This window comes from Ursus arctos, unplaced genomic scaffold, assembly GCF_023065955.2.
Source record: "Ursus arctos isolate Adak ecotype North America unplaced genomic scaffold, UrsArc2.0 scaffold_12, whole genome shotgun sequence".
Taxonomy (NCBI): Eukaryota; Metazoa; Chordata; class Mammalia; order Carnivora; family Ursidae; genus Ursus; species Ursus arctos.
The window spans coordinates 67,767,371-67,791,931 of record NW_026622786.1 but is presented as its reverse complement, the minus strand read 5'-3'; the positions used below and the strand labels follow the sequence as shown (position 1 = coordinate 67,791,931).

At 57.2% G+C, this 24,561-nt stretch overlaps 1 protein-coding gene across 2 annotated transcripts in view; it reads right to left on the bottom strand.

Moving 5' to 3' along the window:
* Nucleotides 1-24,561, bottom strand: part of TRABD2B (TraB domain containing 2B) — a 211,184-nt gene that overhangs the window by 10,813 nt on the left and 175,810 nt on the right. The window contains exons 4-6 of one of the 2 annotated variants that reach the window (XM_026498149.4): nt 21,380-21,554; nt 6,277-6,367; nt 2,954-3,223 (exon numbers count right to left, since the gene is read on the bottom strand). In XM_026498149.4, the coding sequence (XP_026353934.1) occupies nt 2,954-3,223; nt 6,277-6,367; nt 21,380-21,554 (536 nt within the window). The remainder of the gene's footprint in view (nt 1-2,953; nt 3,224-6,276; nt 6,368-21,379; nt 21,555-24,561) is intronic. The other variant, XM_057310656.1, reaches the window with a different exon arrangement.

Here is a 24,561-nt window from a genome sequence, read left to right as displayed (position 1 = left end):
GGACGAGGGGAGCGTCAGCAAACCCCCAGTGAGGCCCATGGCGGCCAGAGAAGTCCAACCCGATCGGTGCCCAGGGCCTCCAGGCCTTGCAACACAAGTGAGGAATTGCAGCCCGTGTGACTGTGCTAAGACGGGGGCGCCTGCGGGGGCTGTGGGCTGTGGGGGAGGAGAGAGGGGACACAGCCGGTGAGGATGGAGGAGACGCTTGCCAGGCGAGGGCGGGAGGGGCATTTGCGGGGCCATGGGCGAATGTGACCCTCAGCGTTAGACAGACCTGGGTGTGGGCTCTGACTCCACAGCTCTCTTGCTGTGTGGTCTTGGACAAGTTACCTGACTTCGCTGGGCCTCAGTTTCCTTGTTTGTCAAACAAAGCTTACTTTCCAGACTCCTGACAGGACCTGGGGCACGAGGGCCGTAAGAGCCTGCTGCGGTGCCTGGCACAGAGCGGGAGCTCAGCCAGTGTCCCCTCGTGCCCACTCCCGGCAGAGAGAAAAGCAAGAACGAAGGTGGGAGGTGGGCCGGGCATGGCCACTGAGGGGCGGCACCCAGCCTGGCAAGGACAGGGCCCGCAGGAGGGCAGCCTCGGGCCGGAGGGGCGGCCATGGCTGTGGGTCTCAGGAAGCTCGCCTGGCGGGAGCAGGGAGCCCCGAAAAATCTCACACTGCTGGGGGCAGGGCTCCAGGGGAAGGCTCCCTGCTGCAGGGTCACAGGTGGAGGAGCTGGGAGAGGTGATGGCAGGATGTGGGGGGAAGAAAATGAGAAAACTCGGAATGGCATAGCCGCTCCAAGGAAAATGGTTTTGTTAGCATGGCTACAAGTGGGCCTTAGGTTCGCCCTCAGAGAGCTCTCCCCGGCTCCCTCTCAGAGGACCGGAAACTTGGAAACCCCAGGCGGGTGAGGTGAGTCCCCTGGGAGTGACAGAAGCTGTGCCCTCACCTAGGCCTCTCAAGGAGCTTAGAGCCTGCTTCCCTGAGAAGTGCCGAGAACTCAAACAGGGTGCCCATCCATGGAAAATTCCTTCTCCAGCCCTACCAGATGGAAGAAAGCTATCCAACCACAATTTACCTGTTCGGTCAGAGAAAGGGCTCCCTCTTGCCAAAGAAAAGCTGTTTTCTTCTCCTGAAACCAGGCTCTGTGTTTCAGAGCTACGTGTTGTGAAAAGGTGTTTGGAGTCGTTTGCCACAATTTACCTTTCAGAAGCAGTGAGGGTTGGGGGTCCGTTGCTGGAGCTGACGGCCAGCCCCCTGTCACATCCTGGGCTGGGCCCACCCCTGGCTGGGTCTCTTGGTTGCCCCAGCAGGTTGACCAGGGCCCTGAGTCACCCTCCCGACTGGAGCCTTCTATGGGCCGCCAGTGCCTCCATCCGCCCCGCTCCTCCCTGGCAGGCTGCAGGCCGTCCCCAGTGCTGACAAAGTGGCTCTCTGACGCAGCTCCCGGCCCGCGTCCCGGCTTGGAGGGGGCGGCCCGTGCTGGGCATGTGAGCCAAATATGTCACAGCTAATAGAGCTACGGCGTGCCTCTGCCTTTGGGCGGGCCAGGCTGGCCCGGGCTCCACAGAAGTGCATTTCCCAGGAACCCAAGTCAGATGCTTTGAAACCAAAGCCCAAAGGAGCAATGGGCTCCACTCCTATTTGCTGGAATTCTTTGTAGAATAGTGCACCTCCCGAACTTTAGGAGAGTACACTGGACTGTGTCGACCTTTTGTCATGGACTCAGAGACCTGGCTGCATGAGGACCATGATGTCAACAGGGCAGGAGGCAGCCCCTGATGGCTTGTGTGGCCCTGGACAGACACCCCTGCCTCCCAGCCTGTAAACGCAGAACTGAGTCCACGTTCCCCAAAGCTGCTGAGAAGACGCTCGAGTGCACATTCAACCCAAGGGCAGACTCAGCACAGCTTCCCAGGCCCGTGAGGTGAAGGGTCAGATTTATGAGGGCCGCAGGGAGCCTGGACATTTGTTTGTTTACAAGTACCCCAGATGATTCTTTCCGGGGAGGCAGAGGAAATGCCAGACGATGGTCTTCAGGGCTCAGGGGAGACTCCGAGTCTCCAAGGGCCCACTGCTGGGGCACGGGGTCCAGGGCTGGGATACCACAGTGAGTAGGACTCTGACCTTCACTGACGGTCACTCCCTGGGACATCCCGGGTGTTCTGGTGACACTGTTCACTACCCACGGAGATTCCTACCCCAACGTGCCCTCTAGGGAGGCTGTTCTATAGTAAGCCTGCAGGTGGAAGTTGGGAGATGGCAGCCCGGTTACAGCTGAAGCTTTGGTGACAGACAAGCTGAGAGGGTGGCACAGGGGTGGCCGGGCGCAAGGACAGGGGCCGGACAGGTATTGGCACAGTTGGATGGTCTCTGCACCCGCCCATGCTCACCATCATTCACCGCAGATGGCCCATCCTCTCCCAAGAGGGAGCCTACAGCGTTAAGCGCAGCGGCCAGCCCCTGACGTCTCTTTCTTGCATTGCGGGACCCCCTACACCCTACCTGCCCGGGTGTCGGCCACCCAGACCTTCCAGAGAAAGGGAGCTCACAACCTGTCCATGGAGCCAGCCTGCTCTATTCCCTCCTGCGTCACCGTCTGGCCCGTGGGACAGACAGACCCCACTGTGCATCCCCTGGTGCATCCAGGGAAGCTAAAGGCAAAGCAGACTTTGTCCAGTGCACCTCAGGGAAGTTTCTGTTCCCTTACCTTTAAAATGGGAAGAAGTGTGCTCGCTCTCATTTTGAGAACAGAAATGAAAAATCATGTGAGCACACTCTGCAAGCCCTGCCGGATGAACAGGGGTGGCAGGGGGGTCAAGCTATCCCAGAAGTACCCACCCGGCCCGCTTCCTCCGAGCAGGGCTCATGGAGGAGAGGGGACCTGGGCCTGGGGGGTGGTATGCGAGGCCGGCCGGCCGGGAGACGTGGCCAGCCCCGGACAGGCCCGCCCCACCCCCGCTCACCTGTCCTCGAGGCGGACCCACAGGTCATTGAACTGCCGTGGCCGCTGCTGCTTGTTCTGCCTCTTGTGCCACTTCTTCTGCCGTCCAAACTCCTCCAGCTGGCTGAGGCTGTCGGGGAGCAGGAGGTGTGGGGACAGGGCCGGGTCCTCCTCCTCAGGCGGAACGGTGGGGGTCGCCGAGGGCGCTGGGGGGACAGCGGCGGCGAGGGTGGCTGGGGCCGGGCTCGCCGAAGTCCCCTCGGGTGGGGGCGCAGGGCTCCGGGCGGCGGGGCTGCAAAGGGGCAAAAGCGCGTGAGGTGCACGTGTGAGACTGTCACTCATGCATGCCAGGGAATGCCACCCAGTGGGAAAACTGTCACTGCAGGAGAAAACGCTGGGTGCCCCTGCCGCTCCTGGCGAGAGTGTCTGGTGTCGAGAGGTGGAGCTCTGACTCCTTTCATTGAGTGCCTCCATGCGCCGGGCACTCTTCTAGGAATTGGGCAAAAGCAGTCCCAACTAGGTCCCTGTCCATTTCGAGCTCACACTCTGAAGCAGAAGATGGACAGTAAGGATGGCAGACGGTGAGAGCCCTGAGGAGGGCAGGAGAGGGAGTGCGGGGATAGAGGGGGCTAGGCAAGGAAGGGGGTCTGGTCACCGCCAGGCGACATTTGAGCCCAGACTCGTGGGAGGGGAGGGCGTGAGCCGTGGGCAGGTCTCTGGGGGCATATCTGACCTTCGTCAGGGTCTTTCATTCCACAAACTCTGGCTGAGAGACTTGGGGCAAGTGACCGACTGCTCTGTGCTCATCTCCTGCTCTGCAAGCTTCCAGGGGCATCATGAGGGTTTCAGAAGTTAACACAGGCCAAGCCCTTGAGACAGTGACTGGCTCATAGTTAGCAGCTGAAATGTTTGAGCAATTAACATGATCCATCAAAAATTATTAAATATTGACGTGGTTGCTTGGGTCGTTCATCCAACCACGCATCCGGGCATTCAACACCTCCTTTCCGAACACCCTTCTGGGGAGGCGGGACAGTGCTCAGCAAGTCAGAGCTCCAGCTAGAGGTGACAGACGTGGGTTCACATCCTGGCTCCGCAGCTTCCGGGCTGTGTGGCCAAGGGCGGGTGCCATGGTCGTCTCAAGCAGCAGCGAGCGGTAAGATGGGAGTAGTCATACCGCTAACTTCATAAGCTCGTCATGAGGATGAATGAGATGAGGTCTTACCACAGTGCCTGGCACGGAACAAGCATTTCTCTAACGTTGGTCTACAAGCCAAGGGACTTGGCTGTAATAGGCACTAAAGCGTTGATTAGGTGTGTGCTCATGGAATTCACATTTCATACAGTGCTACACATACAGGTCTCTTAGCCAGGGAACATCCTCGGCTTCTCTCCCTTTTATTCTTTCCTCTCTGGGGCCCAAATGGACTTCCTCTGGAGGACATCAGATCCTGACACGAGGCTGGACGTGGCGTGGGGAACTATAAAGGTACGGCAACACCCGAGGCGGCACCCAGCCCGTCCTCCTCCTCCGCTCCTGCACGCGCGATGGGGTGAGGGGCTTCTCTCTCCTTGAAGGAGAGAAGGCCATCAGCTCAGCCTGTCCGTCCCCAGCCCCCACAGCAACCCCAGATTCCCAGGGTCCAGGAGATGTTGCAGCTGCTAGGGAGATAATTCAAAACAGGTGGACAAAAAGATGGATCCAGGAAGCACCTGTGGCCGATGATGGCTTTTATTGTTGGGGCCTCCTCAGCCTCCCAGCCCCTCGCCCCACCCGCAGGATTTCAGCGTGTGCTGGAGACTCAGCCGGAGAGCTCTCAGAGCAGGGCCGGGCAGGGAGGCGGGAGAGGCGGGGGACCTTCCTCTAGTGCCTGGGCTCCGAGAAGAATAGGAGGCGAGGCAGCCTCAGCGGCCTGTCTGCCCACCCCGCCTGGACAGACACAATGAGCTTCGAGATGAAGTCCTTGGGGCTGTGACGGGGAGCATGAGGAATGCCTTGTCCCCGAGGCTGCCTTGGGTCCCTCACTCCTCCAGCACACCCTTGTGCCGGCCCAGGGCAAACTGCTTTGTGCTGACTCAAACGTTCAAGAAAAACAGTCTCATCAGGTTGACTCAGACGATCAGCGGAGGAAGGAGTCCAGTGTGAGCGAGTTTTTAAGTTCTTCTAGAAGCGCCATGGAGACGGGTGAGCATTGGCCCAGAGCTAGGAGACCAGAGGCTCAAAACCCTGGGTGGGGGCTGGGGGGGGGCAAGCCTCTGAAGAGCAAGGAGCAAAGCGTCAGTTATTCCTATCATCGCCACCCCCAAGCCCACCTCTAGTCGCCAGAGAGGGGACGGGGAGTGGTTAGGAGTTTAGGGAGGCTCTGGAGCCGGACTGCCATTCACATGAGCTGTGTATCCCTCTGCAAGTGACTTTACCTCTCTGGGCCTCAAGTTCCTCAATTTTAAGATGGGGATACTCAGTTCCTAGCTCATGGAGCTGTTGTGAGGATTTAATTAGCTAAAAATGCTGAGAGCCTAGTGTACAGTGAACCATCAATAAATATTCACTATGATTGTTCAAGCTTCTTTCTGACTCTGGCTCACGTCATGTCAGAGACAGGGGCTGAAACTGCACTGTGGTCACCTTTGTGGGCCAGTGAAGGAGATTCCTGCATTGCACTTGGAGCACAGGCTGCAGGGAACCTCCAAATTTAAGGATCCTGTCATTGCCCCCCTACCCAGAGCTGCCCAGCGTGGGCTGACACCCTGTCATGCCTGCCCTGGCACTGTGGACCACAAGTGGGCCCAGTTGGGCCCCGCCCTCAGGAGACCCCTGGCCTACGGGGGGACAGGAACCCCTCAGATGCCCAGTGATAGCTATTTGAGTGGAGTAGGTATGCCCTGGTGGGAGAGTCGGGGGTAGGGGGGCACAACCAAGCGGTGTGGTCAGAGAAAGGTGAGGACCGGCTGTGGGTGGGGCTGCGCATCCCCCAGTTCTGTAGGCAGCACCCCAGGCGTCCTGCAGAGTCCTTCCACCCCACCTGCTCGCCAGACTCTAAATGCTGAGCATCTCTCAAGCTCGAACGCTCCTCCCATCCCCACTGCCCCAGCCCCAACCTCACCTCTCAGGCTGCCAAGATTGCATAGCAGCCTGCTTCCCAGCCCCTCACCTTCAGCTCAGCCCCTCCACTCTTGGCTGCCTGGTCGCAGCCGCGCCCTCCACGGCTTCTTCACAACTTGCCCTGCAGGCCCGAACAGGAAGACAGGGTGCAGCCCAGCCATGCAGCACGGGGTCTGGCGGGCTCTGTGGACAGTGGTGGCAGGCCAGCCAGGCCCGTGCCCCCAGGTGCCCCAGCTCCTCACCTGTGGATGGTCTGGCCCGCGGGTGTGTGCTCCACCTCCAGCCCTGCCTGCCGAAGGACGTCGATGACTGTGTTGTTCCCCAGGAAATGACCTAGAACACAAGAGACAGCGGACTCAGCCACACGCCAAGTCACCAGCGACTGGGGACAGCCCCAGGCCAGGACCTGCACCAGAGGCAGGTGGTACATGTGGACCTTGCCCCGGAGCCGCCTCGGCATGGGTCCGAATCCTGGCCCTGCTGCTCACCTGCCGTGTGTCCCCGTGCCCCAGTTCCTGTGTCCCGTTCCCCTCTGTAAAGTGGGAATGATGGTAACGGCAGCCTGCAGGGCTGTTGGGAGGACTGCGGGAACGGTGGCTGCATTGTGACCAAGGGTCACGAGTGTTTCATGTGGCATCACTGCACCTCGTACCCTGAGGCTGACCCCAGCCCCAGACTGTGATAACCCGCAGCACAGTCTCCGTGCACACCCAGGCTCTGGCTGTGGCCACTGCACACTGTTACACCAGAAAAAGAAAGTGAATTAAGCCTGTGTAAGACAGACAACAAAAACAAGCAGCCGAAAGTGGTCATGCAAGGCCCAGCTCTGAGAAAACCTCCTCCAATAAGCCTCAAGGCCTGTGGCTCATCTCTGTAGTTCCCCCGGCAGCTCGAGGCTCCCTTCCTTTGCACGGCGGTGGGTTCTGTGTGTTTGCAGCTGTCTCCCCACCAGGCTCCACAGGGCAGAGACCTTCATGGATTCATCTATTCGCCTTCGGTCCAACATTTACGGACCACACATCACAAGCCAGGTTGCGGAGTGTCCCCAGAAGACTCACGAGGTGTAAGATTCTGGGGAAGGAGAGAGCAGCGTGTGGTCGCAGGGCCAGCAGACAGCGGCCGTGGCACGAAGAGGTCTAATGCCACAGCTGAACACTGCAGAGGTGGCCCCTGCTGGGGGGGCAGGGGGACGGTCTTCATCGCACCCCAACCCATTAATCATTCATTCAACAAACGTTTATGCTGCACTTGGCTCTGAGGCCAGCCCTGTGCTGGTGGCTTGGAATGCAGAAATGGCTCTCCTTCAGCAGGACGCGGGCATGAGGTCTGGGAACAGCGAAGGCTCTCCTGGGCTCTGGTCAGGAAGGGTCCTCAGGAGGCTCGGTGACTGTGGAGGCAGTAACTGCTGGCACTCAGCACCCTGGCAAGCCCTTCCTCCTTCCTGGGCCTCGGTCTCCCCACCTGTTTGATGTGGGCAGAGTGGCAGTGGTCCCTTGTCGCCTTCTAGCCTGCGTGCCTGCCCTGCGGCCCCCTCACGTGGGTAGCACGTTCCCCTCGGCTCCCCATTCAGCCCAGAACCTAGGGGAAATCCCTGTGCCATTACTCTAATCGCCCGTGACAGGTGGTGACAGGTGGGAAGCCGGAAGGTCAGCATGCTGACAGCCCCAGGGAGGTCTGAGGAGAACAGACAGTGGACAAGCGGGGCGGGAACGGAGAGGCTCCGGCACAGAGGGGGTGAGGCTGGGACTGCGGAGCGGGGGGACGGAGGGTGGAGCCTGCTGCCCTCCGCCGCTCACCCTGCACGCCTCTGGGCTGGCTCCTGCTCTCGGCGCTGCCCTGCCCTGTCCCTGGAGTCCTCCTTGGCGTCACTGCGAAAGAGCACTGGTCTGGGAACGAGAGACCCGGCTTCTAGTCCAGGACCCACCTCACTCATTGTGAGACCTCAGGCAAATCCATTATGCTCAAATGCTCTCGACGTCTCTGTGGATGAGAGAGGGATCCACGGGCTCCCTTGGCTCTCAGACTCTATGGGGAAAGCTTGTGTTTGACTCCAGAGACCCCGACAAAAAATGTATTCTCCCTCCCTTCTTCCCTCTCTCTCTCCCTTTCTTTACTGATTCAGCTCATTAATCTGACAAACACCGAGCGAGTGGACATCTAGTGCTAGCCAGTGGTGAAGAGACAGGGGCCCGTTCCAGGCACTCGGTCTCAGAGTCAAGGTCTTTTGTTCTGGGCTAAGTACTCTGCCGAGGGAAGCACAACCTCAAGTCAGGGCAGACTCCCTGGGGGAGGCGGTGATAGCTGCAGGGTGGGATAAGAATGAGCCAGGTGCGGACGCGAGTTGGGCGTGGGGTGGGGGGTGTTCCAGATGGGGGGAATGGCGTGTGTAAAGCTAGGGGATAAGGGGGGCTCATTCGGGAAGCTGACTGCTGAAGACACACAGACAGCACAGGGATGAACAGCCCCCCCCGGGGCCCTGGCCTCTGCCCCGTCCTGTTGAGGATGGAGACCCAAGCTCCTGCCATGGCTAGGAGTCTCCTGAGCAAGTGGCCTCCCTGTCCCCAGACCCAGTTTTCCGGACTGTCAAAAGGACATGCATCCCTTCCGGGGGGCTGTGAGGTCCTGATGAGGAAGGAGGAGTGACTATCCTTTGGAGAAGCCCAGTGTGCGCTCTCGAGTGACGAACTAAGCCAGTCTTGGGCAGGACCACAGAGTTGTGCCCACTCTTGCCCGCCCCCCAACACGACGGAGCTGGAAGGGGGCCTGGGCACGGTGGCCTTTGGCACACGGGTTGCAGGAACTCCCTGCCAGCATTTTTTGGAATTTACTCCTGGAAGCAAAAGCAATTCCTTCCCTGGCTCCATGGAGACACTGTAAAGGCGAGGGCCTCCAGGCGCAGCAGCGGTCTGCCTGGAGGATGCCGAGAGCCACCAGGGAGAGCAGGCCGCCTCAGGCTGCACAGGGGCTGCAGGGAATATTTACCGAGGCTCCGAAACGAACGTTCCTGACGCTGGTGGAGACGGTGTTTGGAAGGGCCCAAGCCTGTATTACAGAGCTCCAGGTGGATCCCAAGCACTGGCTGACAGCGTTTTGGGGGCCAGTCAGCGCCCCATCCACGTCCTCAGCCTCAGCAGCTCCAGGACCTTACTGTGCAGTTCCAGACCCTGAACAGAAGACTTCAGATACTTCGAGAAGTTGGAAGCAATCGGCAATGATTTTTGAAATCCCATCTTCCTTCTCTAAGCCACACCCACCTTCACTACCTTCCCTGCGGGGCCAAGAGACCACTATCTGCATCCCCCCCCCCGCCCCGCAAGAGTCAGTTCGGGCACAGCTCCAGGCCCTCCCCACGAACCCCTGCCCCAGGACGGCACAGATCAGCCGTCCATTCCCGAGCCTGTGCTCCCAGTGCAGCCCGGCGCTGCCCTCTCTGGGCTTGACTTCACAGGAGCCCACGACACCGTGCTGTCCTGCTTCTCTTCCTAGCCCTCTCACTGCCCTGTGTTCCCCTTCTCCTGCCCGGTAAATGTGGGGGCCCCGGGAATCCTGTCCATAGCCTTCTGCTCCCTCACAATCTGTGGACAAATCATCCACCCATGTGGTTTTAGTTACCACACAACGCGGGCCACTCTGGAACTACTGCCCTAGCCCAGATCTGTTTGTCCGGCAGCCTATTGGATGTCCCCGCCTGACACCCTCCAGAGCCTACAAAACCCAGCTCACCCTCCCCTCCTAGGTTGTGTCTCAGCTGAGCTCTGTTATCCAAGTACATGGGCCCTGTCTTGACCAATCAGTGACCAGAGGCCCCCTGATTTTTCCTCCTAACCATGCTTGACCAGCCCAGGTCACCATATGCTTCTGCCTGAGTCGCTGCAGATATGGACCTCCTTGTTACCTCTCTGCAGCTGGAATGATCTTCCCACCCCTCAGAGATGCACGTTCCCAACAAGCCACCTGAGGGGAGACTGAGTTTTTTGAGGGCAGGAATCTGATTCATCCTTGGTCCCAGGGCGAAGCCCAAGTCTGGAACACAGTGGTGGCTTTGTGAATGTTTGTTGAATGAATGAATGACAAAACCTGTTACTCCATATCCTTGCTGTGATCTCATCCTATCCCCAGAAGACTTGAGCTCACAGATCCCCTTCCCTCGTAGCCCCCCCAGCCTCTTGGTGATGCTTCTGCAGATTCCACCAGTCCCAAGAGCTTGGGCCTTGCACCAGCCCAAGTCAGGGCCTCGTGCATGCTGTCCCCAGGGGCTGGCAGACAGGGCCTAGGCTTGCCTCCAAGGTCACAAATCCTGAAAAAGTCACCACGCCCATCCTGGAACCTGCAGGGAAGGTGTGGAAAGTTTCCAAAGGGGCCCCACAGTGTTGGGGCTTAGCCTGCAGGGCTTGCCCAGGCTCCTGGGGTCTCCTGGCCACTGCTCAGCCGCTCCTTCCAGCACTGACAGCTGTTTTCTGGCCAGCTCTCTGCAGGAAGGCACGTTCCATTTCATCTGCTGAGGCTACATGGACGAGGAGAGGAGGGAAGAAGGGAGGACAGTGAGGGGTGGGGCACGCAGAGCCACAGAGACAGAGAGTAGGGGAGAGGAGACAACAGAGGGGCTGAGAGAGAAGAGAGGCCCTCCCACGGAGAGACAGGGAGAGGGAGAGAGAGACAGGGAGAGGGAGAGAGCGACAGGACACAAGGAAACAGAAGACAGAGAGATAGGAGGGGGAGAGAGGGGCTGGGAGACAGGCTGTAAGAGACTCAGAGACAGAGGGAGGGAGAGAGGGAAAAGGAGAGACACTGAAACAGAAAGCAAGAGATAGAAAAAGACAAAAACAGGGCAGAGATACAAAGAGATGGAGATAGAGAGGGAAGGAGAGAAGAGAAAAAGAACCCAGAAATGAAAACATGGGGCACAGCAGTGCAGAGACTAATCTACCTAGGATATCATGGAAGGCTTCCTGGGGGAGGGACCCGTGTAGCCCACGGAGACATACGTGGCAGCGGGGCAAGAGGAGGATTATAGGTCTTACAATGGTGGGGCTGGTGTGGTGATTGTCTCCCGGACCCCACAAGCCGGAGTACCGCTTAAAGGACATTCATATACAAACAGGGAAGCTGTCTTGCTCCGAGCGGGCACAGCCCCATGATGTTTTAGTGCAGAGAAAAGTCTCCCCTTCTTCCAGGTGTCAGGCGCCTGTGCCAGGGCACCAGGCTCAGCAAACGGAGCAGAGGCTGGATCTAGCCTCTACCCATCAGCTGGCCCCAGCCTGGCAGCCCCCATTTACCCTCCCGACACGGAAAGGCAGGGTACGGCAGAGCAAAGAACCCTGTTCTGGGGTTAGGACAGAACACCTGGCTCAGCAGCTGACTGGCTGGTGACCTCAGGCAGTTTCCTTCCCCTTTCTGTGCCTCAGTTGCCCTCCATGGTCTCATGGGTCTTCCCACCTCTATGACTCCATCACTGGTAACCTGAACACAAACTCCTCCTCCATGAATCTCCTGGGTACATTGTGCTTCTCCACTGTCATTTCACTCCAGCCTCGTGGCCACCTTCCGGGGCACCCCACAGTTTACAGACGTGGAAACTAGAGCTCAGAGAGAGCAAAGGACTTGCCCTAGATCTCACAGCTGCTAGGCCAAGCTCTGACTCCTATCCAGCCATGTCCTAGTTCACTACATGCTCTAGTACATTTGCTCGGAAGCCTTAGCGTCTTCGAGGAATCCTGAGTTCACATTTGCGGGGCAGGGAATTGTCAGCAATGTGTGTCCTTTCAGGGTTCACCAGATCGGAGAGAAAAGCGTGCGAGTGCTCAGCAAGAAGAAAACGCCAATTAACAGGGTAATTTCCAGATAGTGCTGGGGGCCGGGCAGAGGGGAGAACCAGATGTTCCCACAAAGGTTCCAAAGTAACACAGGCTCCCCTCGGCCAGCACACATGTTTTCTCTCCAGTGAGCCCGCTGGGTTTCCAGTTTTCTCCTCCTGGAAGAGGGATCCCAAGCTCATATTTATGTTCTGTCTGAAATTAATGCAAGGAAAACTTTCAAATGCTAATCTAGCTGCCAGGATCAGCCAGCCGGATGCCAAGCGACAGAGGTGTTTGTTTTTCCGAGGAAGTGTGACAGGAGGGCTGGATGGGGGGACCTGGGGATGCACGGACAACTGGGGGTACCACGGGGCTGCTGACCTCCCAGGGAAGGTCTGCCTGGGAAACTGGCAGAGCTGGGTTTCCTTTCTTGGGTTGTGCCAGCCAGCCCAGGGAGGGTGGGGGCATCCAGTAGGGACTGAGATGACGCCTCCCCCTGCATCCATCTCGTGCCGGAGCCGAGACTACACGGTCCCCACCCTGGAGGAGATCGCAGTCGGGGGCCGGGGGGGGTGGAACAAGCATGCAAAACCCTTACAGGGCAGCGAGAGCCCTGTAGTGAGGGAGGGCTGCCAAGGCCTATGGGGCTACAAGGAAGGGCTTTCACGATGGAGGACTTAGCACTTGCATGGGGACAACGGGAAAAGGGGTGTGGGTGTGCAGCCCACCACCTGTGGTTCCAGGTTGTTGGAATGTGAATCGAAAGGGCAGGTGGGCCATGGTGAGGGTCGGGGCAGTGGGACAAGCTTCTGAATCATGGCAGGACAAGACTAAGGGGACAGGTTTCAGCTGGGCCCAAAGAACACTCTCCCAGGCAATTTTCCAGCTCTGTAAGGGAGTGAGGGCCCCCTCCCTGGAGGTGTTTAAGCAGAGTCGCTGAATGCTTGTCAGGCCTGCTCAGAGGGGATTCAGACACCCTCCAGGGAGCTGGGCATATCCAGGTGGAACCCGATTCCGCCCCCTTTACCATCTGCTCCTCTCGGGAGGGTGCCAGAACCCAGGACTTCAGAAACAAAGAGCCCTGCCTTCAGCTGGTCAGCTCAGCTCTGCTGTTAAGTAATGGGAGGACAGATACAAATACCAAGAAAAGCAACCCCACCTACCATTTCTCCAGAACGCAGACTGAACTAGACATCTTGATTCATAGTGTCACTTGACGTCACTGCGATGTTTCTGAGGCCAGCAGAACTCGCCCAGTGTCACATAGAGAGAAGGCGGCAGAACTGGGGGTTGTCTAAGCCTGTTCGTGGCTTGGAATGTGTCTGTTTAAAGGGCACTTCATGGGGGCAGCTGCTGAGGTGGGGGGTCCCTGAGCACAGGGCAGCCTCCCTCTAGGGCTGGAGCTGCTTCTGGGCCTCTGACACTTATCTGACATTTGCCCAGTTTGGGGGTCCTGTTCAGGACCTCCCCCAGTTATGTCCTTCCTCCTAGAAGCCTGCCCCCCCATCTCCCACCAGACCCGTCCCTCCATTCCAATCCTCCTGGTTCTTTTAAACGCCCCAGGGTTTGAGCCTTTTCATTCTCTTTGGACCAGATCATCTTTCAATTAATACGGTTTGGAGGGGAGGAAGTCTCCTCCATGCACTGCACCCTATTGGTGAGGACATAAGCCCTGGGGGTTTTGGCCAGCCTGCGCCCTCAGGGCCTGGACCAGCAGTGTCTCCTCCACAAGCCCTTTCTGGGACCTCCTACATGTCAGGCACATGCCAGGTCCTGGGGACCCTGAGATGGGTCAGACTTGGGGGCCTTTCCTCCTGGGGTCCGACACCACTCTAGACCCAAGCGGTCACTGTGCAGAGGGGTTGGAGGTCACGGTGAGGCGCTGGGGGAGAGCCCCAGAGACAAAGCCTGTGATGGGTTCCGTGGCTGCAGGGAGTGACGCCTGGCCCGGGGCTCACTGTGGCCAAGATAACTGCTCCACAGCACCCGAGGCTCCTTTGCTAGAATCACAGCTCCTGGGGTCGGGAGAGCTCCCTGTTGGCCAACGTGCTCCTGACCCTCGCTGTCACTCGGAGCTGAGCCGGCTCTGGGGGTCTCGGTGCAGTGACCTATCTGGGTCCTCAGAGGCCACAGAGCACCTCTGCCTCCCCACCCCACCCCAGGGGCGCTGCTCTCTCCTGCATCGGGGGAGTCCTGTCCTCGGGGGACTGTGGGCTCTGCAAGGTGAGGACTCGGAAGTATTCGTAACACCAAGAGCTCACATTTACCCAGTGACGGCGCTGCCCCAGGCACTGAACAGTCCAAGCACCAGCCGCCTGACTCAGGCTCATTCTCCAGAGCCGAAAGCTGATGTCCGAGAAGCGAAGCACTCAGTCTGCCCAGGCTACTTCTTCTAAGGAGAAGCTCTAGGTTTCCAACTCAGTCAGTCCGGCTCCAAAGCCCCTGCTCTTAATCTAGGCCACTTTCTTCTTGTGCCTTCCCTAAGCGGCCCAGCAAGAGTGCTGAGCCCATGGCTGATGTTCCATAAATCCAGGCTCACTGACAGATCCAGCCTGGGACATGGGTCCTCCGTTCTTTCCTCTCCCCCATCCCAGAGGGCAGGGTGGGCTCCAGTGAGGGACAAGCGAGCAGATGGGATGTTCCTCTGGCTGGCTGGCTGCTCGGGGCCGAAACAGGAAGGGCGACTCTGGCCAAGGATCACAGCCCGGAGCAGGCGTGCCAGCTGCCAGATGTGAGCGTGGTGGGGAGTAGAGCCCTTTGAAGCTCCGTTGGAAATTCTGAAACACTTCCGGATGCTGTGGCCTCATGTTCCAGCATGGGGAGTGTGGCAGGCCATGGGCGTTCCCCGGGGAGAGGAGAAAGCGGATGGGTGTGTGCTGCCTGTTTGCTGTGTCCCTTATTTCTAAGGTGAAAGAGGCCCTACACAGGACACGGCTGTTCTATGCTCGGCATGAGCTCTGTTCCTGAGGCTGCCAAGTGCAGAACCCAGGCAGGAGGGAGTTGGGTGTGGGTATTGGCCTGGGGACTATGGGGATGATGAGGAACTGGAAGGCAGCTGGACCAGGATCAGGAAAATTTTAACTGGTTCTTACCTCCTCCAGGAAGCCTTCTCTGACTTATCATCCCCCCCGAGACTGGGAGATGACAAAGGTGCTCGGCACAAGCAGGACTATGATAAGGAAATCCCGCGGGGCTGTGGGAGCCCAGAAAGGAGGTCATGGAAAGCCCAGGCAGAAGAGGAAAGGGGCACTGTCAGCAGAACAGGGGCCCAAGCAGCAGCTGGATCTTTTGTGGGGGGAGGAGACTGGTCATCAGTAAGAATGCCTATCAGAGTGACCGTCATTTCACTCCAGTTCTGTGTCTCTCACTTCCCATCTGCACCTCGATTTACCCATCTGCCAAATGGAATGATAAATACCATCCTGTCTCCCTCCAAGAGAAATTGAGGATGTAAAGGTCATATGAATGTCCTTCAAGTGGGATGGTGTCGCTCGCAGAGAGCTGTGGCCGCTGTTATTAATGAGGAAGATGTTATTGGTGTTCAGGACGCTGGGCTTCTATCCCTTCTCTCGAGTCAGGGCCTTCTGTACCAATCGGCTTCTGGGTCCTGGCCCCTGGCGTGCTGCGGAGTGTGGGCCTGGGGCGCTCGGGCTGGGGTGAGAAAGAGGCTGAGTGGCCCAGATGCTGGGGGAGCTGGATGGGCGGTCACCTGGGTAGCCGCCACGGCACCTCTGTCTGTGCTGCTCACACAGCCCACCTGAGAACGCTTTCTGCCTGGACTTCTGCTTTCCGTGGGGGCAGGTGGCTGCAGCCCTACAGGGAGGGATCTCCAGGGGCTGGAAGCTCTTCGCTCCAAAACCCTTCCAGGAATCCGAGAGTGACTAAAGCAAACTCTACTAGAACGTGAGAAGGCTGGGATGATAGGATGTGGGGTGTTAGAGCCACCTGTCCTAGAACAACAGGGTCACAGGGCTTTGGAAGCCAGAAGGCAGAACCATGTTCAGATCATAGCACTTTAGGGTTCTGGAACGTATGGTAACCACTGGCCCTAGAGTTTGAAATGAGTGGGCCCTAGTGGTTATCTGGTCCACCTTTGAGTCTGGTTTGTATCTCCAGCCCAGCTCTGCCAGCTCCGATGTTACTGAGTCCATTCCAGATTCTGGGACAGCTGATAAATCAACACATCTCAAGAAGGCCCAGTCCCTGGAGCCAGGGACAAAATTGTAATTTTCTTTTAGTACCTGGGACTGAGACCTTGCTATTCCTCTGGGGCCTGGGGCCCAGGAGATACCATGTGACTAAACGGAATGAACTTGATTCTGGGCTATTTGGTCTAGCATGACTTTGTCGAACACCTCCTAGGTGTTGGTGATTCTGAGAAGGTATGGACCCCACACAGTGGGATGCTCGGTGAGCAGTGCGTGCTAGAATCAGAGCAGGGGAAGGCCCAGGGGACAGCATTCACGTTTACACCCTAGCTGTTCAGTGGTGCTGTAGAAAATCTTGCAACCTGTGACTGGAGCCCCCCACAGGTTGGTGGCCCTTCATTGCCAACCCACGGTATCTGCCGTGGTATCTGCCGTCGTATCTGCCGTGGTATCTGCTGTGGTATCTGCCGTGGTATCTGCCGTGGTATCTGCTGTGGTATCTACCACGGAGGCAGGTGTATGATCCCCGTTTTGCAGATGAGAGACTGAGGCCCAGAGAGGCGACATGGCTTTCCCACTGTCTCTTAGCCGACAGTGGGAGAGCCCCGCTTTACACTCAGATAGGCAGTAGACGTGTGCCCTCCTCCGGGTCCAGGGCAGACATCACTAATCAATCAGGACCTCTTCTCCGCTGAGCCCCGATGTGGTTTTATCATCCCTCATATCACCAGGCTCCAGGCAGCCACCACCCATCAATCACAGTTGGCCCATGAGATGAGACCTGTTGAACTTCCCGTCCATGCCAGTTGTTATGGCCAGTCTCACTTGCATTTAGGCCAAATGTTCTCTCTTTAAACCAAGAACCTTCCACTTGCCTCCTCTTTCTCTGCAGATGACTTTACCCTCCCTAGAGAGGAGCTCTGATTAGAAAGCCATCAGGTGAGCTTTCCACTAGCAAATCACCCATCTGCTGGCCTCCTCCCTCCTTTGATTACAGGTGAGGAAGTGCCCTTCTCTATCCACGGCCAGACCCTCTACCTGAGGGCTGGTCCCACCCTTCCTGCCTTCTCAGAAGCCTGGGCTAATAATTTTCCCCACTGAGCAACCTCACCCCCTCCTATGGCATTCTTTCCATCATGTTTCAGGCGTGCTCAATTCCATCCCCCCATAAGAAAAGCGGGGTGGGTAGGGGGAACAATAGACTTACCAGCTTTACTTTGGCCAGGTAAGGGCTCGGAAAGCCCCCCTTGCCTTATATCACCATTGTTTTTTGTTTCTTTGTTTCTTTGTTTGTTTTAAGCAAAAGATATTTAACTTCGAACATGGTAGAAAGGAGATAATTTCAGAATATTAGATAAGCCTATAAATTTAGGCTTAAATAATAATAATAATAATAAATAAAATAATAAATAATAAATAAATTTGAATACATTTAGCTAATAAACACTCACCACCTAGTACCTATTTTTCCAAGTTATTTATAGAGCAGCAGAAACCCAAGAAATCCAAGAACCTACACGAGATCTTTGGGGGCCTCGCCGGCTCGCTTGTCCTTCAGCCTGATAGTCCAAAATCAGGCCCTCCCTCCCCCTGGGCTGGCACTCCTCCCCATGGCAGTGACCTAGGTCGTTCCAGAATGTCTGGGTTTACACACTGGTCACAGCCACCTCCTGGAGAGGCAGGGCTTCTCTCTGGGCCCCTACATGTCACCCAGGCCTGCTCAGAATCGTCACACATGTTCATACCCCGGTTGCCCCGGGAACCGCTGAATAACGTCCAGAAGAGGTCAAACAGCGCCTCGCTACGGAAACGTCACTGACACCACGGAGACCACTCTTCCGTGGGATGTGCCAGATAAAAGGATACCCTTCCCACAAAACTGTCAACATTCCTGGAATTCTAGAGCAAGGGTACCACGTATGGTGGAAACAGCTAGGACCGGAACCCTAGAAGCCAGGGTTCAAGTTGAAGGTCTGCCTGCACGGCCTTGAGGAAGCCATTCTTCCTCTCCGGGGCTTAGTTTTCATCTGCGAAATGAGTGTAATAAAGCCCATCTCATGGTGTTACTGTGAAGATCAAAGGTGATGTAATCTCAGGGCCTGGAGTGGAGGCTGGCACACAGTAGGAGTTTTTATTATAAAGAGCCCTCCACGTGGTAGGGAATTTTAACCCCGTGACCTACAATGAACGTATTTAGCACAATCTGAGGAGGCAGGTGTATGATGCCGTTTTGCAGATGAGAGACTGAGGCCCAGAGAGGCGACATGGCTTTCCCGGTGTCTCTTAGCTGGCAGTGGTAGAGCCCCGCTTTACACCCAAGCATCCTGACCGCCCAAGCGTCCTGACACCAAACCTCTCACTCTTTGTACCGACTCTCTGTTGAGCAGAAGGGAGAAGGGGCGGCCGACCGCCAGCAGCACTGGAGACCCCAGTCTGTGCTGGGGCAGAGGTGGGCTGAGCAAGGCCTGAGATGAGATGGAGAGGCACCCGGCCGGCAGCGTGTAGAGCGCCTGGCTATGTCCGCGCGCCGCCTGCAGGTTGCACGCTGGCCGAGAGAGCCTGTGCCGGCCGGCACGTCAATCTTCAGCCTGCCATAGGATGCGGGGCTCGGGAGTCATGGCAGTAAGAAGGCAGTGACACGGGCATGGACTTGTCTCGCTACGGATTGTGTGTGGGCATGTTCCACGCCAACACAGTGATTGTCGCAGGTCCGTACGTTGAGCTCCCTGACCGCACATAAGAACAGAGCCCTGGGATCATAGCTCCTGGGCCCGGGGTCCGGTCCTGGCTCTCTCCTGGACTCGCCGTGAGCTTCACCCAGATCTTGGCCTGTAGGGCCCTCCGTCTGTCTGGGGCTCTGATGACGTGGGCAGGCTTGAGCTTGGAGGCTGCATCCAGCTTTGAAATTCTCAGATCATTGTTTCAGGAGGGGCTGAGCCCCTGGCGGCAGCTGCCAGCAAGATCTGCACGTGGCTCTGGGCTTATTAGTGGAGAGCAGGCCTCTGAGAGCCGAGGTGGGGCTCGTGTTGCCCTGACTTGACCGCTGTCAGGCCCAGACGAGACCAGGAGGGGAGGATCCGGTCAACACTCGTTCATGTGTTCGTGCCTTCACTCGTTCATTCTTTCATACACTCATCAACCCTGAAACCTGTTACATGCTACGAAAAACACAGATGATCACGTGGTGCGTGCCCTCCCGGAGCTCGAGGCAGGGTGGGAGCCAGAGCCAGCAGCAGTCACCGGCTCTACTGCGGGGGAGCGGCCTGGAGGTGGCGAAGGCTGAGCTGGGGCCAGGAGGCTGGAGCTGATGGAGGCTTGGCCTGGGACAGCGGCAATGGGGATGGACAGTAGAAGGATGGGAGTCTTTTCGGTGGTCTGTCAACAGGACCACCAGGGACCAGCTGGATTGCAGAGATGGGGAAGAAACTGGAGGTGGGCATGGTGCCCACGTGCTGACCGAGCACCTGAGTGGACATTTGTGTCTCCATGGACTTGGGTTTCAGGAGAAGCAGGCCAGTGCCCAGGGCTGCCCGCACTGCTGTGATTTTCATCTCCAGGCTCTCCTGTTCCCTCACCCACAGGAAAGAGCGAGCTTCAGACCCTGGGTGGCTCTGGTCTCAGGCCTTGGGACAGCTGGGGCAGGAGGCCCTACCTCTCAGGGCCATGTGGAATGCTGGATCTCTTACTGGCCTCCCTCAGGCATCAGGCTCACAGGGGGCCCCTCCTACGCCTGGAGAGAAGCCTGGAGGATGGCTTGGCTCAGAATGGCTCCCCATTTGTAGTCAGCGGGGGATCATTCTGGAGCAGGAGCACTGCCCACATGCCCACGGAGGGAGGACTGGGAGGCAGCTGCATGGTGAGAGCGCTTACTCCCCTCGCCATCCCCAAAGCTGTCCTGACTCATGCCAGGTCCCCAGTAGGTATCCTGCACCTAGAGGGTAGCCTTGCCTTCTCCACGTGGTCGGTCAAGGTCCTGCTCCTGCTGGCTTCTCCAGACACCCCTACAGGAATCCCTCTCTTCTCTGAAAACTGTTCGAATAGCTCCTGGAATCACCTATGGCCCCAGTGCTTTCCGAATCCTTCTGTTCCGATGAGTAAGCTGAGGCTGTCAGAGGGGAAGGCATCGGGCACAGGCTACAACAGGCCGTGGCCGTGCCCCAACACAAGCCGGACTCGTTCTGTCGAGCTGCAGCCGTGGCCTCCCAGACACCGTCCCATGAGCCTCCCCCCTGCTGAGGGCCACAGACGAGGGAAGACAGGCACACAGGACCCTGGCTCTCCCCTTGACATGTGTGGGGTTGAATGGGGGGGCGGGGGAGACAGACCTCCCACAGTGGATGCGTCCCACTGCAGAATCAGGACCATTCCGGGCTACAGGGACATGTGGCCTGAGCGGGCAGGCAGTGTGCAAGCCAGGGGCCGGGGAAGGAGGGCGGAGAGGCAGCGGCCCTGAGTGCTCGCGCCTCCAGGCGTGGTCCCTCTCCCTTCATTTTCACGCAGCAGAAGGTGGACTGAGGCCACGTGAACAAGACATTCATTTCTATCCTGTGGCTCTGGAGCCAAAGCTGACTGATACAGGAGGGAAATGCCATCCCCTGGTCCCATCGTAGACATCACTGTCATCACAGGAGACAGCCACAGGGAAAGGACGGAGAGAGGGAGAAAAGGGAGGAAGAGACAGGAGGGCCAGCAAGCCTTGCCCCTGGACATCCAGACTTTCCTTTGCACAGAGAGTCCAAAGCCCCCAGGAGGAGGTCAAGCTCATGGCCCACAGTGGGATGATAAAGTGTGTATTAACTGCTCTGATGCTGGCGATGGCGGTGAACCTAGCTGCCATTCTGAGTTCTTGCCATTATGTTAGTGAAATGTACCGCTGATCTTCATAACTCCTCCACAGGATAGAGATTTTCACTTCAACAGATAGTCATTGCTATCACTGCCCATTCATAGAACGGGGTTCTGAGCCCTGGGTGGTCCCGGGTGAAGGTCACGCAGCCCAGAGGGGGCTGGATAGGGCTGTGGAGCCGGGACGTGGGGTGCCGGAGCCCGTCTCTCCCCACCGGGCCCCGTGGTGCTCACAGGCTTGGCCCCCGCTCCTCTGGGTGGGCTCGAGGCTGGGCTGGCAGTGGGAGCTGGCTTCTGTTGTAGGCTCTCAGCACGGCCTCCTGGGGCATGAAGGGGCTCTAGAAGCTGTCCTGGCCCTGGCAGGGTCACCCCTCTTGCCCGTGGGGCCTGTGTCGGAAGAACCCCTGGCTAGAAACAGAAGTGTGCTGTGTGGCTTCTCCTGCTCCGTGCTGGACCTCCACGTTTCCCTTTAGGAAGGAGAGGTCGGGAGAGGGTCTAACAAATCTCCCAGCCCTTAAGGATTCTGCAAATTATCCCTTCCCCACTCCGGCCCAAACCTGCTCCGAAGGCGAAGAAGCAGGTCTTGTCTTCGTTCTCCCGCAGAAGCGCCATGACCCTCTTCCCCATCCGCTCATTCCTCTTGTAGACGAGCTCGTGGCGGAAGTAGCTGTCGATCTCCTGGGCCGTCACCTGCTCGTGCGGCGGGAGGGTGGTGTTGATGAAGCTGGGCAGCTGCAAAGGCAAGACAGAGCTGCCCTCAGTGCTCCCGGGGCCCAGCCCGGCGCAGCGGGCCGCTTGCTTTTCCTAAATGGCCCCTGCAGGGGGCTATACATCATGTCTGGGTTTTTCGTCAACTCCAAAAAACGCTCTGAGAGGAGTGTGGTTATCCCCGTTTTACAAATGAAGAAAGCGAGAGTGCAAAGGTCCCGAGACATGTGCAAAGTCACACAGCTGGTCAGGCGGCAGCGCGAGGATGTGCGGCTCCTCTGTCTCTGCCTTGTTGACCCCCCGCTTCCAGACGCAGAGGGCCTGGCTGACAGGACGGCTCTCGGCTCCTTCACTGTCCTCCCTTCAGCGCCCAGCCCGGCGTGCAAGGAATTCGGGTCAGCAGGCAGGTACGGAGGGGCAGCGGAGATACCTGGGGTAGCAGAAACGCTACCGGGTACAGGACCAGGCTGACCCGGATTTAGGCCTGGTTCTGACACTGTGTGACTTTGGCCAAGTTACTTAACTTTTCTGAGCTCTAGTTTCCTCAAGTGTAAGATGGGGACTACGTGAGGTGTTGGGTGCCACCATGGGCTGCGTTCAGCCTAGCCCACCCTACAGAGAAGACAGGTCAGGTCACAGCCTCCGGTTTCCCCAGTGCCACCACCATCTCCATCTCCCCATCCCCAGCTCCACTACCTCCCAGGGCATAACCAAACCCCTCCATCCCTTCTTAAAAACGTCAACTCCAGGACCACAGCTGCCTCCCATAATGATGGTTTATTCCACAACCCGGCTTGGAACTTTCCACATGTCTCAGCTTTGGGCTCACTGTCCACACCCAGTTCTGTGGCTGGAGGCAAGCATCACTGACATGTTATTGAACTAGACTGAGAGCTCTTTGAGGCCAGGGACAGAGCCGTTGTCATTCCTAGGCCCCCAGGGCCTGACACACAGTAGGTGCCCAGAATGGTTTCTGGAACTTTGAACATAAAATCATGCTGTCTCTCCTCACTGCCTTGCCTCCTCCTGGGTTCCTCTATTCCCAACATTTCGTCTTCCCGGCCTGGATGTTAGGTCCAGGTGTCTGTCCCAGCACTGTGGCTTCCAATGGTGGGAGGGGACTGAGAAGAAGCCATAGGCCACGGAGACGGAGGCATGAATCAGAACATCCTCTCTATTTCCCCACAACCCCTCACTGTCATTCCACCTTCCAAGCTCTTGTACACAGGATGTCTTCCATCTGGAGTCTCCTCTTCCATTTCTCTCTTCATCAACTCAAGCTAATGCACAGAACACGAGGCCTCACTGACTGATGGCCTAGCTAGGTGGAGAGTCTGGCATAAGAAGACTGAAGTCCTGCAGGGCTTAGCCCCCAAGGGTCACGCGGCCCAGCCACATGGCTTCTAGAGCCACTGACAAGTTGTCAACACTCTTTCTGAGCAAAATGGAGACGTCAGCAGAGGCTGAACCTTCAAGGATTTGGACAGGGCCAGGACATCTGTCTCTGATATCTGCTGGGACATCTGTCTCTGATATCTACTGGCCAAGCACCAGGGTGCTCCCCAGAGTGGGAGGGGAGGGGCTTCTCTGCCATAAAGGCCTGATTCACTGTTCTGGGAGGACACGGTAATGATATGACTGATGAAACCTAAACTTATTCAGTGCACAACCTGGACGGCTGTATGCAGCAGCCCTGCCAGTGCCCAATCAGAGTAGGTGTTTGGCAAATGGATAAATGAAGGAATGGAGCTCTTACCCATTCCACCAATGATGGAAGGGTTGATTGGCAGCCCTGACAAAGCAGGCCACATTTGGACATGATGCAGCTCCCGGAAAGGTTTCTGAATGGGGAGGAGTTATGGCTCAGAAGGGTTATTTCTGGAAGCATGGCCCTCTCTGTTCCTCAGGTATGGGAGGGAATGTGGGATGATGTTGTACCAAGAAATAAACGTTTGTTCCATCAGTGAACAAATGCATGAAGGAATGAGCTGAGAGGCAGAAGGTGGTTATGAAGGCAGGTCCTGGAGTCAGGCAGCCAGGGTAACTCGGGATGCGATCCTTCTTCTGCCACTTACTATTTGGTTGCCTCCCTATAACTAGCAAGTTACTTGTGCAGTCTGAGACTCTGTGTCCAAACTGGTAACATGGGAGTCATGTATGTTGTTGTAGGAATTAAATAAGATCAGTTTTGGAAAGTGCTTACTCGCACAGTGCAGAGCACAAAGAAAGTCTTGACTCAACGTCAGCTTTGTACAACTAGCCTGGGGGATGGAGCTGGCTTCATCGTTTTCCCCCCACGATGGCAGAGGCTACAATGAAGGGTGGCCTTGGGCAGGAGCTAGAGACAGAGATGACAAATAGAAGCCTTCAGAATCATCAGAGAGCATGAAGGAAACAGCCTGCTTTCCTTCCCTCTTGCCAAGGGTCCCGGCAGAAGGTCTTTCTCCTTTGCTTCCTCTTTTCTTTTCTTAAAGATTTTATTTATTTATTTGACAGAGAGAGAGAGAGAGAGAGAGAGAGGGAACACAAGCAGGGGGAGTGGGAGAAGAAGAAGCAGGATCCCAGCGGAGCAGGGAGCCCGATGTGGGCCTCAATCCCAGGACCCTGGGATCACACCCTGAGCCGAAGGCAGATGCTTAACGACTGAGCCACCCAGGCGCCCCTCCTTTGCTTCCTGTTCATGAATGTGCATTTGTGGAAAGATGAATCTCCATTCATTCCTTAGGGAGCTAAAAAAATTTAACAAGGACAAGAACCAGAAAGTTCAATGTCAAAGCCACGAAGGAGTTAGGCTAGCCACTGGAGTTTCTGGGACTGCCCGGCAGCTGGCTGACATTCTCTGCATGTTTCATGCTGATGGGCCCTGGCTCTACGCCAAGGATGGGACTTGGGTTTGGGCCCGGGCTGGGATGGAAACAAATTAATGATGTCATTAGACTTGTCAGGTGCCTTAAATCTCCCGTGACAAGTTTAAGTGCAGGATGCACCATAGAATTTTAAAGAGGGCATGTCAGGTCCCGGGGGTCCTAGA